This window comes from Tursiops truncatus, chromosome 16 (genome assembly GCF_011762595.2).
Source record: "Tursiops truncatus isolate mTurTru1 chromosome 16, mTurTru1.mat.Y, whole genome shotgun sequence".
NCBI lineage: Eukaryota > Metazoa > Chordata > Mammalia > Artiodactyla > Delphinidae > Tursiops > Tursiops truncatus.
Window position 1 is genome coordinate 69243491 of NC_047049.1, and position 14195 is coordinate 69257685.

General features: G+C 34.4%; 1 protein-coding gene across 14 annotated transcripts in view; it reads right to left on the reverse strand.

Annotated features, from left to right (window-relative positions):
* The window catches only part of CABCOCO1 (ciliary associated calcium binding coiled-coil 1), a 144954-nt gene that overhangs the window by 126792 nt on the left and 3967 nt on the right, over positions 1-14195 (reverse strand). For all 14 annotated transcript variants that reach the window (XR_012326623.1, XR_012326624.1, XR_012326622.1 and 11 more), the window contains exons 2-3: positions 7528-7631; positions 1144-1313 (exon numbers count right to left, since the gene is read on the reverse strand). Coding sequence is in view for 5 of the 14 variants with exons in the window: in XM_033841715.2 (XP_033697606.1) it covers positions 1144-1313; positions 7528-7631 (274 nt within the window). In the remaining 9 variants the exon portion in view is untranslated. The remainder of the gene's footprint in view (positions 1-1143; positions 1314-7527; positions 7632-14195) is intronic.

A 14195-nucleotide genomic window follows, 5' to 3' on the forward strand; every position in this document is an offset into this window, starting at 1 on the left:
CTAATTTTGCTAGCTCACTTAATATTTCCCCTGCATCCATATAGTTAGAAATTGATACATAGAACAGAATAAGCTTTTTGTGACCAAAAGCCATGCATAAATTTTACTAGGATGATGGTGACAATTCTTCAGGGGTGACAAGGTCTTCTACCTGTCCAAATTCAAAAAAAAGAAACTAAAAACAAGCAAACAACCAAAAAGAAAAGAAGAGACAAAAAGGAAGGAAGGAAGGAGGAAGGAAGAAAGGAAGGAAGGAAGGGAGGAAGGGAGGGAAGGAAGGAGGGAGGGAGGAAGGAAGGAAGGAAGCTGTCTCCCATAGACACAAGCATGTCTTTCAACTGAGTCAGAAACACCTTTACGTTTATTGTGCTCAAGGTCTTTTGATTATATACTCTAAGATTGAAGTTCTAGTTCTTCTACTTCCCGGCTATGCAACTTTGTTCTCTGGACTGCTTGCTCAACTCTGAAATAGTGATTACAATACCTCCCCTGCAGGAGTTGCTCTGCATTCCATAATGTATGTTAAAGATTAGAACCAAACATACTGCCTAGTGCAGACTCGGCAATAAATAAACGATAGATTTCTTTCTTTTCCTCCTTCCAAGTGGCAATTCTGTTTATTCTCAAACAAAAGTCATCACATTTTAAATTGCTCCAAGGAAGAATTTCCAAATTTCCTGTAGTAACTCATTTCAATTTTATGTAAGAAAAAAAGTCACAAAATATAAGTGTATGTGAATAATGTCTATTTCATGGGGTTTTGATATTGACCAAAGTACCTCCTCTTGACAGTAATCCTGAGATATCCCAATAATAATTACAGGTAAGATGAGATGAAAACAGCTCAAAAAATGAAAAAAAATCTAGATAAATCTGAGCTACTTGACATTTTGGGGATGGATGGCACTAATAAGATTTCAAAATGAAAGTAACATATTTGGCAAATTAATTACTATGAGAACTTTAGCCTTGTTAAGTATTATTTGAAGCTTTATAACTTAATGAAGATATGAACTATATTTTTGCTAAAAAACAATAAAATTAGGAACTTTTGCTGAAGAACATTAATTTAGACAGAAGAAGATTAATTTAGACAGTGGACTAAATTTTCGTTTCTTAAAAAAGAAAAAATAATGTACTTACTTTTAAGATTATGAAGTAACATATCCAGCAAAGTCATAAATTTTGAATACTGAATAACAGAAAAGTCCATTCCTCTTGCCCACAAAAATCCAGATACATAATAATCTAGTAGACTGGCTTCCTTTAAACAGGTTTGAAGATTTCTGAAATTCAGAAACTTTTCCAGTTTCCTGTAACAAAAAGAAAAATCCAGATATTAAAATTGATTAAATAATGAACAGTTCCTTTTCTAAGTTTTGAAAACAGTTATTTTTCTTGAATGAAAATTCTATAATGCTCATAATCTGAAAATATCCATGGTTATATCAAAAGCTGAAGTCAAAAATGGCATTCAAAAGAGAAACAGAGAGCGAGAGAGCGAGCATGCGTGCAAACTCTTATTGGTCTTCTTTCTCTACTTCTTCTAAATCTTTTTCTCCTCCCCTCTCTCTTCATTTTATCTTTGAAGTATAGTTAACTTTTCGTTTTCCTTTTCCCTCAAATTCAATGTGTTTTTCCATGTATACAATCAAGTTTCTTTTATTTCTGACAATGTTCTGGAACTAGATTGTTAAATACTCATTCTGCTTTCTTTTTTAAAGAATTCCAATTATGTATATTTTACTCATTTTTTTCTATAACTGTAATTTTCTCTTTGAACTTCAAAAAAATTTTAAGTCAATTTCCTTTTCATTTTATATGCTTTTCTTGTTACTGTCTTCTATGTCTCTTGTGTTTTCAGCAGTGTTAATTCTCCCTTGGGCTGCTTATAACTTTCACCTCTGCAAGATCTCTCCTTTTCTACTTCTTTAAAAAATGTTTCATCACCTTTCCTTATCTCTACCTTGAATTTTTGTATCTGTCTTATGCTCTTGTGATTGCTTCGTAAGTGTTCTTAACTCATGGTAAATATTTGATCATTTTTTGTTTGTTCGTGGCCATATTCTTCTGGTGTATTTTCTTTGCCTGCCATTTCTTTTTTCTATTCTTCAATTTTTTTCTTGCAGTGTCTTTGTATGTAGCCTCCTTGCTTAATGCTCAAACCTGGCCATATTACAAGATGTTTTCTATATGATATAATTTTGTCAATTATTCTAGTTTTTATTCTTTTTTTCAGTTAGTGGGGAAAAGGGAAAAAGTAGAATAGGTTCTCTTCACTATCACATAAACAATCTATTTCTTGTAAACATGGAAAGTATCTGCTCTAAGCCTGTGTATTCTGGTCTTGCTATTGCAAACAAGGGTTCTTGAAATGGCACTTCAGGGTTTTCTCCTCACCTGGGAGAATAAGTATATTTTTAAGCTTATTCTCAGATCTTCCACTATGTACATCCTCCTTGTAATTTCTCCTGCACTTCTGCTTGATCTACAGTGTTTCTGGTGGGCATCCTCACAGTTTGTGGTCTGTGCTTTCAGCATCTCCTTGTTAGTAGAAATGGAATTGGTATTTCCTAGATGCTTATATGTGATTTCTGAGGGAATGTCTGTATGTGTGTATGTGTGTTTGTGTGTGTGTGTGTGTGTGTGTGTGTGTGTGACAACTTTATACTGCCACTTACAAAAAAAGAGTCCTTATTATTTACAATACTGAAATAAATTACACAATCAGAATAATGAATACAGCAAGATTAAACAAGTCTGGGAATAAATAAAGCTGATGTTGCGTTTAACTCACTCTCTAACATACATTTCATTTACTGTGTAGACCCCAACACCCAAAGTGAGATCTGAGTCTTTTCAGCCAGTCATGCTTCTCATCTCCCTCTCATAATGCCATATAATGCCTTTCGGTATATGGCATTCTCTATAATAATTTTTGATCTACAGTGAACACTCTCCTAAATTGTTCTAGTTAATTCATAACTAACGGTAAGGGTCATTTTCTTCTGTGGAACAAAAATCAGAAGAGTTAAGTAAGTAGCTTTGGCTGCTGCTGGCAGTTATTTTATAACCATAAGAAAAATCAGTCCTACGACTAAGCCTTACTTCTTGATACTATTGAGGACTTGAGTCAACCAACCCTGGAGTCAATCTATCTCTGAATGTCCCGTTATATGATATTTTACATACACGTGTGTGTGTGTCCGTGTGTGTGTAAATGTGTGTATATTCTTTATTTTTAGGTCAATATGATCAGTTTTTTATGTTACATGCAATTAAAAGCATCCCAACTGATACATTTTGTCAAGCACACAAATCAAATGGTAGATGCAGAAATGAATGGGGAGGCAATCTGGGGAAGAAGGTTACCTCACTAGCCAGGCATCTTCCATTTGCACTGGATATCAGTCAGCAAGATTTATTTTCCAATGTTTAATGTATAATACCATTTATTCTTAAGTAAAAGTCAGTAGGAAAATGTCTATAGTAATAAAAACTTGTGGTATTTTAATGGAATCAACAAATAGGCCAATGGAACAGAAAGCCCAGAAACAGACCCAATATATATGGGAATTGGTATATGACAGAGGTAGTATTTCAAATCAGTGAGGGAAGTATGAATTCTTCAAAAATGAAGCTGGCAGCATTGACTATCCACATAGAAAATAAAATACTACCTCACCCAATACATGGATTAACTAAAACAACCCCATTAGTATTTTATTCTGAATTATATTCTTTTGACTCCCTAAATTTACTTACTTTTCACTCTACTGATTTCTGCTACCTAATGTTGCTAAGGAAAAGTCTGAGGCCTGCCTGATAATTTTCCTCTAGGTGACTTTCTTTATCCCAGAGATGAGGTAATACATGAAGTTTTATTCTATTAAAATATTTAAATCAAAGCTTTTTTGGGGCAATTTACAATAAGAGTATATTTGTTTGATACATAGTTTTGAACAGCAAATTTTCTTATTTTATCTTCTATCAAACTTTTATTTTAAAGTATTTTTTCTTATACACTAAGTTAGATGTATATTCTAGCATCTTCCAATTGCTTTAATATGCATTTTGAATGTTTTCTTAAATTTGTTTTCCATTACTGCCTTGATTTTCAGCAAGATAAGTTCTATATTGGATTTATTCTTTACCTTAGTTTCTTGCCTTAGTGTTAAAAGCTTCTTAATTTACATATTTTATAATCTCTTCTTTTATCTCGTTTTATGAAATCAATGCCCTCTTTAATCATCAGCTTTTGCCTAACATTTTCTTCTGTTTACAGAAGTTAGTCTTCCTTCTAAGTGTATTCTTCATCTGCATGTTATTGTTTTAATTAAATATCTGATCTGAATAGTGGCATGTGTTCTTTGCTTTACATTTTTATTTTTTCAATGTTTAACTATATACTAATAGACAATTGCCTAAGAATAATATGGTGAAGTCTCTTTAAGTTTCCTCCACCTTCGCTCTTTCCCTAATGTCCCCTCTATCACTTTCCATAGTACCATTTGAATCTTAACCTTCAACCTGAACTGCAGGCTAAATATTTAACATTTCTGTTCTTCATTCAGTTATTTCACTCCAAAGGAAACTAAGCAGGGAGGCATTAGGAGCAAGACACTGCTGTGGTTTGAATGCAAAGTTTCCATGCATTTTACTGGTAAATCTGTAAGCTTTTCCTCTGTGAATAAAGGGAGATGGAAAAGGGGAGAGGGGAGAGATGGTCACAGATGTAGCATGAGAGACTGTAAGGAAAGAGAAAGATGCTTAATAGTGATTTAGGAAGTTTTGCTATAGTGATAGGTGATGTAACTACCTACTTTGTCTCACCAAGAATTTCAGTAAAAATATTACATTATTCTTGCCTGCTCTTGAAATTGGAGTGCCTTTTATTTTTTAAATATGATGACATGCAGCAATAAGCCTTAAGGCAAGAGCTGAACAGCTCATGGAAACCAATTATAGAGAGGTTATTAAAAGATCTCTCCACCTTACTTCTGTGTTTAAATAGTTATTTTCAATTTAGTCCCTATCCTTTTTTCAAAAGGGATTTGGGTGGATCTGTAAATAAAATCAGGGTTACATTAAAACATGAATCATAGATAGTAGTTAGGAAATGATGAGAAATGTATCCAGACATTTAACTTTGCTTGAAGTGTATTCCAGAAATATATTTTAATGATACTTTAATGTTTCATTTCGTTGGTTGCTTTTATGCAACAAAATTTTTAAAGGTAGGGAAATGTGCTAATGTCCCATAATTTATTTTAGTAGGTTTATAACTTCGTAGACTGTATGATTTTGGCATACTTTTGCCACTTGGTGACGTGATACCTCAATTATATTTCTGTCATTTTGAAAGGTGTATAATCCCCATTTATAATAATGCTATTTTATATGGAAAATGAATGACTGGCTACAAATAATTCAGGATTACTGTTACAAAAATCATGTAAAAAACCTCAAGAAAATTACTTTTCAAAGAAATGGCTCCTGACATAAAACTGTTGTCATTTATCCAAAATCGATGCCCTAAAATTTGAGATTACTTCAGATGAATTCTATTAATGAGATGGTCATAGGCACATCCTAAAAGAATGACCTTTCAGGTCAACCTGCTGTTAAACCTGGTTGTTTCTATACAGCAGCTAACTTCTGTATCACCCTCTGTATCATTTACTTTCTTCTAGACCTCACCTCTTACAGATTAAAAATACTTTTAGAATTTAGATATTTAACAAAAAAGAGAGCCAGTAATTGAAAAAGAGAAAAAGATTGTTGCAAAAGATGGTCATACACAGTACAACTTAAGATGTGATGAGAAATACACAAGTCTAAAAAGCGTTTGTTTGCAATAAATTTTATTTAATATTAACTGCATTTAATATAACATCTTGTATTTATTATTTAATACAAATAAATTATAAACTATATTAAATATATGTCATTTACATTGTATTAATCTACTAACTGCCTAGTTTTTTTTTTTTTTTTTTTTTTTTTTTTTTTTTTTTGCGGTACGTGGGCCTCTCACCGCTGTGGCTTCTCCCGTTGCGGAGCACAGGCTCCGGATGCGCAGGCTCAGAGGCCACGGATCACGGGCCCAACTGCTCCGCGGCATGTGGGATCTTCCCAGACCGGGGCACGAACCCGTGTCCCCTGCATCGACAGGCGGACTCTCAAACACTGCGCCACCAGGGAAGCCCCCTGCCTAGTTTTAAATACCTATTTTTTGCATTTCAATGACAAACATTTGGGGTTACCTAGAAATCGAAGATAATAGTTACCTGAAGCTTAATCAGTGATATTAATACAATAAATGCATTTTTCTAATCAATTCTGACACTAAAAAATAAGAATTCCCAATGAGCATTCATTTCTATAAATATGGTAACATCACCATAAAATTCTTAAACCTGTGAAATTGTTAATTGAGTAATACTTCTAAAAATGCAGATAGTAAGTAGTATGACCAAATCACAGATCACCAGGATTTCTAGCAGGATTTGAAGGCAGTGGAGGTGAAGAGCATTTCAGGAAAAGGCCTGTCAGTGTCATTTGCCTGCTCTTAATATGCCTTCCCTTCTCAAATCTCTCTTCCAGCAAGTACATCTGTCATATATTTCCTTCTCAGCAGTAAATCACCTCTATTCCATAATATTTGTAAGATTTGCAAATGATAACCACTGACAAAGTCATTTTCCTTTTGCCCATTATGGTCGACAATGCCCGGCTTACATCCAGATGACTGGACTACAGAAATCTTACCCTGGAACATTACAGTCCAGAACATCATCACATTGTCCCCACACTCCACACATTATAACCGATCAGGCTTCCATTATTAGAGTGAGATAATTTTTAAAATGAATGATTACTAAAAACATCTTTTCAGAATTTGTGTGGTGGATATATCTGAGTATATATTAGAGTTCTAAGTAAATGATCTACTGTAGAAATCAATGGCCTTAAGAATAGGATGTACGTATATTAGAACTGATACCTATAAATTCAGTTATATTCACATATTTAAGCAAAATGTATGAGATTAGAATACTTAGCATAGCTTCATATCCAATAAAAATCACAGGTGGATGGCTAATATTCAGGATTTCCAAAATTATAAAATGTATTCACTATTAATATTACAGAAGATACATCTTACTCTTGTCATGATGAGACAGAAGACCTAAAGGTTCTTGTGCATACTGACAGTTTTACAAATGAAAGAGAAAAGAAGATGGCATATGCTAATGGCTGCTTTTAACAATAAATCCCTATTCTCTGTTAAGATTAGCAAGTTGGTTGAAATCCATTTCTCCCATAAAGAAGACTGCTGAGCAGTGGAAACAAGTCAGTTGTTTGAGAATTTTTGTGTTCCACAGTCCGGATATATATATCTGTGCAAAATATAATAACAAATATTTTGGAAATAGGTTTAAAATGTGTAATAACATATCATGACCATTTATAGATGCAGAACTAGAACTGTTCCATATTTGGTTGTAATATTGAAGTACTTACTGTTGAACTCCATCTATATCCTCTGCTAGCATTTCGGTGATCTGGGCAACTGAAAGAAAATCTGGACACAGAATCCCTTCATGCTCCTGGAATTCAGTATCTTTCTAAGAAAAAAAAATGTGGAATAAGTTATTTCAATCACGTTTCACATATTAATCCCAATGATATCAAAATTTGTTCTTACTTTTGTCTCACTGCTATCAGGAAAAAATTTAAAAACAACAGTCTCCTAGATAATCTCTTTTCCTTTCTGTCTTTAAGTAATGGTACCTCTCTTCTGAAAAGCTGAATCGTTAGTCAACCTGTCTTTTGTGCATATTTAAAACTGGGTGAGGTGATGGTTTTCAATTAACAAACATTTTTGAATATCTATATATCCCTCATTGAACTTGGGGCACAAGAGGAGGCAAAGACAAGTAAGAAAGACTTGTTATCCTCAAGAAGCTTAACATCTTGTGGAAGGGACAAACTAAAAGTGACTTTAAAACAAGAAAACAGAATAAGTGAGCCATAATAAAGATGTCATTCAGTCTAAAGGAAGGAAGGGACAACAAGGACAGCAACAGGACAAGGAAAGTCTACAGAGAGAAATAGCCTTTGCGAGACTGACCATGGATAATGTCCCAGGTGAACGGCTCAGCAACACCAAGGTGATAAAGACAGGGCAGTTGGGTACCAGTTCTGTAAATATAAAGTAGTTCACAGTGGTGCCTAGGGCACACACAGGGGACTAGTTGGACCTAAGTGGAAGGTGGGCATTGGAAATATATCACAGGAGATCTTAAATAATTTAATAAAGATTTACTGAGTGATTACAATACACAAGATACTGCACAAGGCACCATACATATTTTAGACCATGGCTGGTTGAAGAATGACAGGCTGAAGAGTTTGTTCTTTACAGGCAATAAGGGACCGTGAAGTTTTTGAGCAATGAAATGACAAAACTATGCTTTAATGAAGGGTACTCTGTAGCAGGGTGAAGGACAAAAAGGAAGAGTTAAATGAAAAGGTTGTTAGAACAGTTCAGGAATGAGGCATTGGGCTGCACTGGGCTCCCAGCAGTGTGCAGAACAGAAAGGGATAAATACAACATATTACATTTGGGGGACTAAAGGAGGGAAGAATGAATGGAGAGTCTGAGTTTCTGAAATAGGTGACTAGAAGAAAAAGGTGTTGATACTCAGGGCCTCCAACATCACATATGCCACCTTTGTGTGAACTAGACGAAGGCATCCTCTCTTGGTGGAGGAAGTACTAAAGGCTTAAGGCTGATGCAGCCCTGCACCCAAGTGCACCACTTGTGAACAGAGTGTAGTTTCAGCTCCTGCTCAACCCTCAGCTGAGTCCTTTTGTTCAGAGTACAATCTGTAAAAGCGTATGTGACACTCGTATCACACCAACACAAATAAGAGTTTTGGAAGATGATGCTAGTTTTAAGAAGGCAAGATGATGAATTTGGTTTCAGTGGATGAATTTTAGGTGAAATATACATAGAAGAAAGAAATGTTTAGAGGTTAATTAGAAATGCTAGAGTCAAGAAAGGTCAAGTTTACGGATGTTGGTTTAGGAGTCACTACAAGTATGAGAATGGATGAAACTGCCCAAAGCTAGAGCGTGAAGAGAAGAGCTGTGAATGGGGGATGGAAAAGAAGACTGAAAAAGAGATAAGACACCAGTAGCTCCATGAAAATAAAGGATTGTGAGATTTACGCCAGCCAGAATGGCCATGATTAAAAAGTCTACAAATAACAAGTGCTGGAGAGGGTGTGGAGAAAAGGGAACCCTCCTCCACTGTTGGTGGGAATGTAAATTGGTGCAGCCACTATGGAAAACAGTATGGAGGGCCCTCAAAAAACTAAAAACAGAGTTGCCATATGACCCAGCAACCCCACTCCTGGGCATATACTCAGAAAAAAATATAATTCAAAAAGATACATACACCCCTATGTTCACAGCAGCACTATTCACAAGAGCCAAGACATAGAAACAACCTAATGTCCACTGACAGATGAATGGATAAAGAAGATGTGGTGTGTGTGTGTGTGTGTGTGTGTGTGTGTGCGCGCGCGCGTGCTGGACTATTACTCAGCCATAAAAAAGAATGAAATAATATCATTTGCAGCAACGTGGATAGACCTAAAGATTATCATACTAAGTAAAGTCAGAAAGAGAAAGACAAATACCATATGATAACACTTATATGTGGAATCTAAAATATGACACAAATCAACATATCTATGAAACAAAAAGAGACTCACAGATATACAGAACAGACTTGTGGTTGCCAAGGGGGAAGAGGGGTAGGGAGAAAAGAACTGGGAGTTTGGGATTAGTAGAGGCAAACTATTATACACAGGATGGATAAACAGCAAGGTCCTATTGTATAGCACAGGGAACTATATTCAATATCTTGTGACAAACCATAATGGAAAAGAATGTGAAAAAGAATATATATATATGTATAACTGAGTCACTTTTCTGTACAGAATTAACACAACATTGTAAATCAACTATACTTCAACAAAATTTATATAAATAAATAAATACATTTTAAAAAGGATTGTGAGATTTGGGGGAGAGACGGGGCAAATGTTTTTAATTCAACAGTTATTTAGTTTTCCATGTGAATAAGCTCCAATAAGTAAGAGTAGGAAACATTTTGCTATAGTTAACAAGATCACATCCCAAACTTGCCTTATTTCAAGAACTGAAAAATCCCAAAGCTAATACTCATTGGTAATGAAAATCAGTTTAACGTTTGTAATTTAATATTAGGTTATTTTATTTTTAAAAATCCAACTTAGAAATAACGTATGCTATTTTATTAGCTATCTTTTCATAATCTTAGAGTTGGCAAATTAACCTAAAGTAGGTCATACTATTAGATTATAAATTTAGTATGAAAAAATATTTGAGTATCTAATATAATACCTCGCACCTAGTAGGCACTCAGACACTTGTAAATCAAATTAAATGCACTCAGTTTTTAGACAGAATAGTATTTTAGTCCATAATGTATGGCTATATATTTGTTTAAATATTTGTTAGTTACATGTATTTTTTTTTAATTATTAGCAGTAAAGTATAATTATTACTACTGTTAATCCCATTAGATTGTAAATTCCTCAGGGACAGTCATTCAATCTTTTACTTCTTTTTAGAATTCTGCAGGTCCTAGTTAGGTCAACATAGGTTGTTTATCAACTGTCTGAATTCATCTCCATCCTGTGATGACACTGTTAGATGACAGAGCATGATAAAAAGCAGGACCTGGATTTGGAGATCTCATATTGGTTTGAATATTGATGAATTCTGTGACTTACAGCAAGGCATTTGAACCTAAATTTGGATTCATGTTAAAAAATCATTCTGATATGTTTTACTACATACAAGATTGCTATCATTATTCATAATGAATAAAGATATATATGAAAGGTACATTATACAGACATTCAGATCAATTGTATTAGATTTGAAAATTTTCTGAACAGGAGAAAATAGGTCACACAAGCACTGAAAGAGAATACAATAATCTTAATCTTTTGTACAATAATAATTCTAGCTAAGGTGCCTAATATTAGTGCCTCATTTTTTACTAAAACTTGATAGCTTAAGATAATCATCTTGTAGGAGGGTTTGCCTCTGGTTTTTTGTTTTCTTTTGTCTTAAATTGAATTCCTGGACCTATTTTAAACGAGAGCTTTTCTTTTGTTTGTTTATATACTGCCATGTACCTAGAAAGGATATAAGGTGGTTAAAAATCTTTAATCTTTTGATACATACATTCTGATTTGTAAAAATTAAAGATACAATGGAAAATTCATGAATAGGTTAATAAAAATGTAAATATGTAATTATCACTTTCTCTGTAAAATTACATCTCTGACTAGGAAAATACGTAAGCTAAACTGCACTGTAACTCATTTTATTCCACCACCTGCTGGATTTTAGCTGTTATTCCAGAAGCATTAAAATTGTAAGCCTGATATTTTCAGATAACTTCTTCTCTGAATTTTTTTCTCTAATGTCACCTCAACTTTCCACATTTGTACATATGTCTTTCTTCTAGAATTTAAGCCTTTGGGGGCACCTTTGTATCCATCAGTGGTATGTCTTACAAGACTCTTAATAAATGTCCACTAAAAAAAGATAGCACAGATGCCTAAGAGGTGTTTCACAGTCTTAGAGAACAGAGAATGGTCTACAATTTCCACACTTTGAAAGGCTTTCTTCAAGCCTGAAAATAAATGACCTAAGAAGCAGCGCTGTGTTGAGCCATGTTGGAGCCTGAGGCAAAAAGGAAAAATCAGTAATAGTGATGCTGTCTTTATTTAAAATTTAGACCTATTATGGATTTTTTGCATTAATTTTGGTTTTTAAAATATTGCGTTAAAATATAGTTTCTCTTGACTACTGAATTTTTTGGCACCCCTCACTCACCTCACTATAGTCCTGGACACCATAAGGAGCCAATTTAAGACAAAAAGTAGATGAAAGAAGGATAAATAAAAGCAAGAGCTAGTTCTTTAAAATAATGAATAAAACTGGCAAATCTTGGGCAAATGCGATTAAAGAAAAAATAAATACATGCCACATTAAATGGAAATACATTTGAAAATTACAAGGAAATGGGTGATTTCCTAGGAATATATACGTTATCAAATTTGACCAAGGGTAAGGGAAGAAATGGACCTGACCAAACATGAACTAAACTGGAAGTCTACTTTTTAAAAGGTCACCATGTCCAGAGAGTTTACACTTGAAGTTCTACTGAACAATCAAGAACACATAAATTCTGTTAGTCTAATAATTATAGACCATAGATAATTCATTTTTTAGAAGCCAGCACAGGCTATACACAAAAACCTGAATTAGCACAGAAAGGAAATTATAAGTCAAAATCATTAATGAATTCAGATGCAAAAATTCTAGTTAAAATAATACCTTAGAACACTGAATCCAGCATTGTACTAAAAGAATAATAAGCTATCATTATGAGCAAATAAGGTTAATTTCAGAAATGCAAGGACAGATTATCATTAATAAGTCTCATATACTTAAGACAAATTAAATGATAAAATAATATGATTATAAAAATAAATAATAAACAGGCATTTGTAAGAATTCAGCAGCAAAACTCTCAGTAAAATATGAATTAAAAAAAGAAAAGTTAGGGACTTTCCTGGTGGTCCAGTGGTTAAGAATCCTCTTTAGGGCTTCCCTGGTGGCGCAGTGGTTAAGAGTCCGCCTGCCGATGCAGGGGACACGGGTTTGTGCCCGGGTCCGGGAAGATCCCACATGCCGCGGAGCGGCTGGGCCCGTGAGCCATGGCTCCTGAGCCTGCGCGTCCGGAGCCTGTGCTCCGCAACGGGAGAGGCCACAGCAGTGAGAGGCCCGCGTACCGCAAGAAAAAAAAAAAAAGAAAAAAAAAGAAAATAATCCTCTTTACAAGGCAGGGGATGCTGGTTCAATCTCTAGTTGGGGAACTAAGATCCCACATGCCACGGGGCAACTAAGCCCGCGTGCCACAACAAAAGATCCCGTGCCCACAACTAAGACCCGACACAGCCAAAAAATAAAAATAATATTAAAAAAAAAAGAATAGCTAAACATAAAAAAGATTATACGCCAAAACATTATATTGAATGAAGAAACACTGATGTATTCTTATGAAAACCAGGAACGAAAAAGGGATTCTGGCTAGTAACATTATTATAATTAAACTCACTATAGCGGGTCTAATAATATAATAAGAAAATGAAATATGTGGCTTAAATATTAGAAATGAGGACATTAAAAAATCTTTACGTGAAGATTACATGGCTGCACACCTAAGAAACATGACATTGTACTAACATGGTTTGAGCTAATAAGAAACTTCTAAGATGGTTACATATAACATAAACATACAAAGGCTAACTGCTCTCCTCTGTATTAGAAACTAATTATAAATGTAAATGGCATTAAAATTGATTAAACTGGATTAAAAATATAATAAGAAAGGTATAGTACCTAAAGAAATTATAAACTTTATCAAAGTTTAATAACAAGATTTGATAAAAGAGATTTATTAGAAACCTTCAAATTAAAAAAAATCATGCCTCCCTGGGGGCGCAGTGGTTAGGAATCCACCTGCCAATGCAAGGAACACGGGTTCGAGCCCTGGTCCAGGAATATCCCACATGCCACAGAGCAACTAAGCCCGTGTGCCACAATTATTGAGCCTGCGCTCTAGAGCCCGCGAGCCACAACTACTGAAGCCCGTGCGCCTAGAGCCGGTGCTCCGCAACAAGAGAAGCCACCACAATGAGAAGCCTGCGCACAGCAACGAAGACCCAATGTAGCCAACAATAAAATAAATAAAATTAAAAAAAATTAAATCCTTCCCACATTACGAGTATAATGCAATGACAATCTCAAATCTCAACTGTATCATTCTGTATCATTTTGTAACTATCGAAATCATTTTTTCAAGTTCTTATGGAAGAATACATACATTTTGAAAAAGAAAAATAGTGAGAGGGACCTTTCCAAATCAGACATTAAAGTTAAATATAAAGTAGTTTGGCAGTAACACAAGAATGGACAAACTAGTCAGTGTAAAAAAATAGAGAATGGAAATTCAAAAATATACCTACATGTATAAATTTATACATATACATATA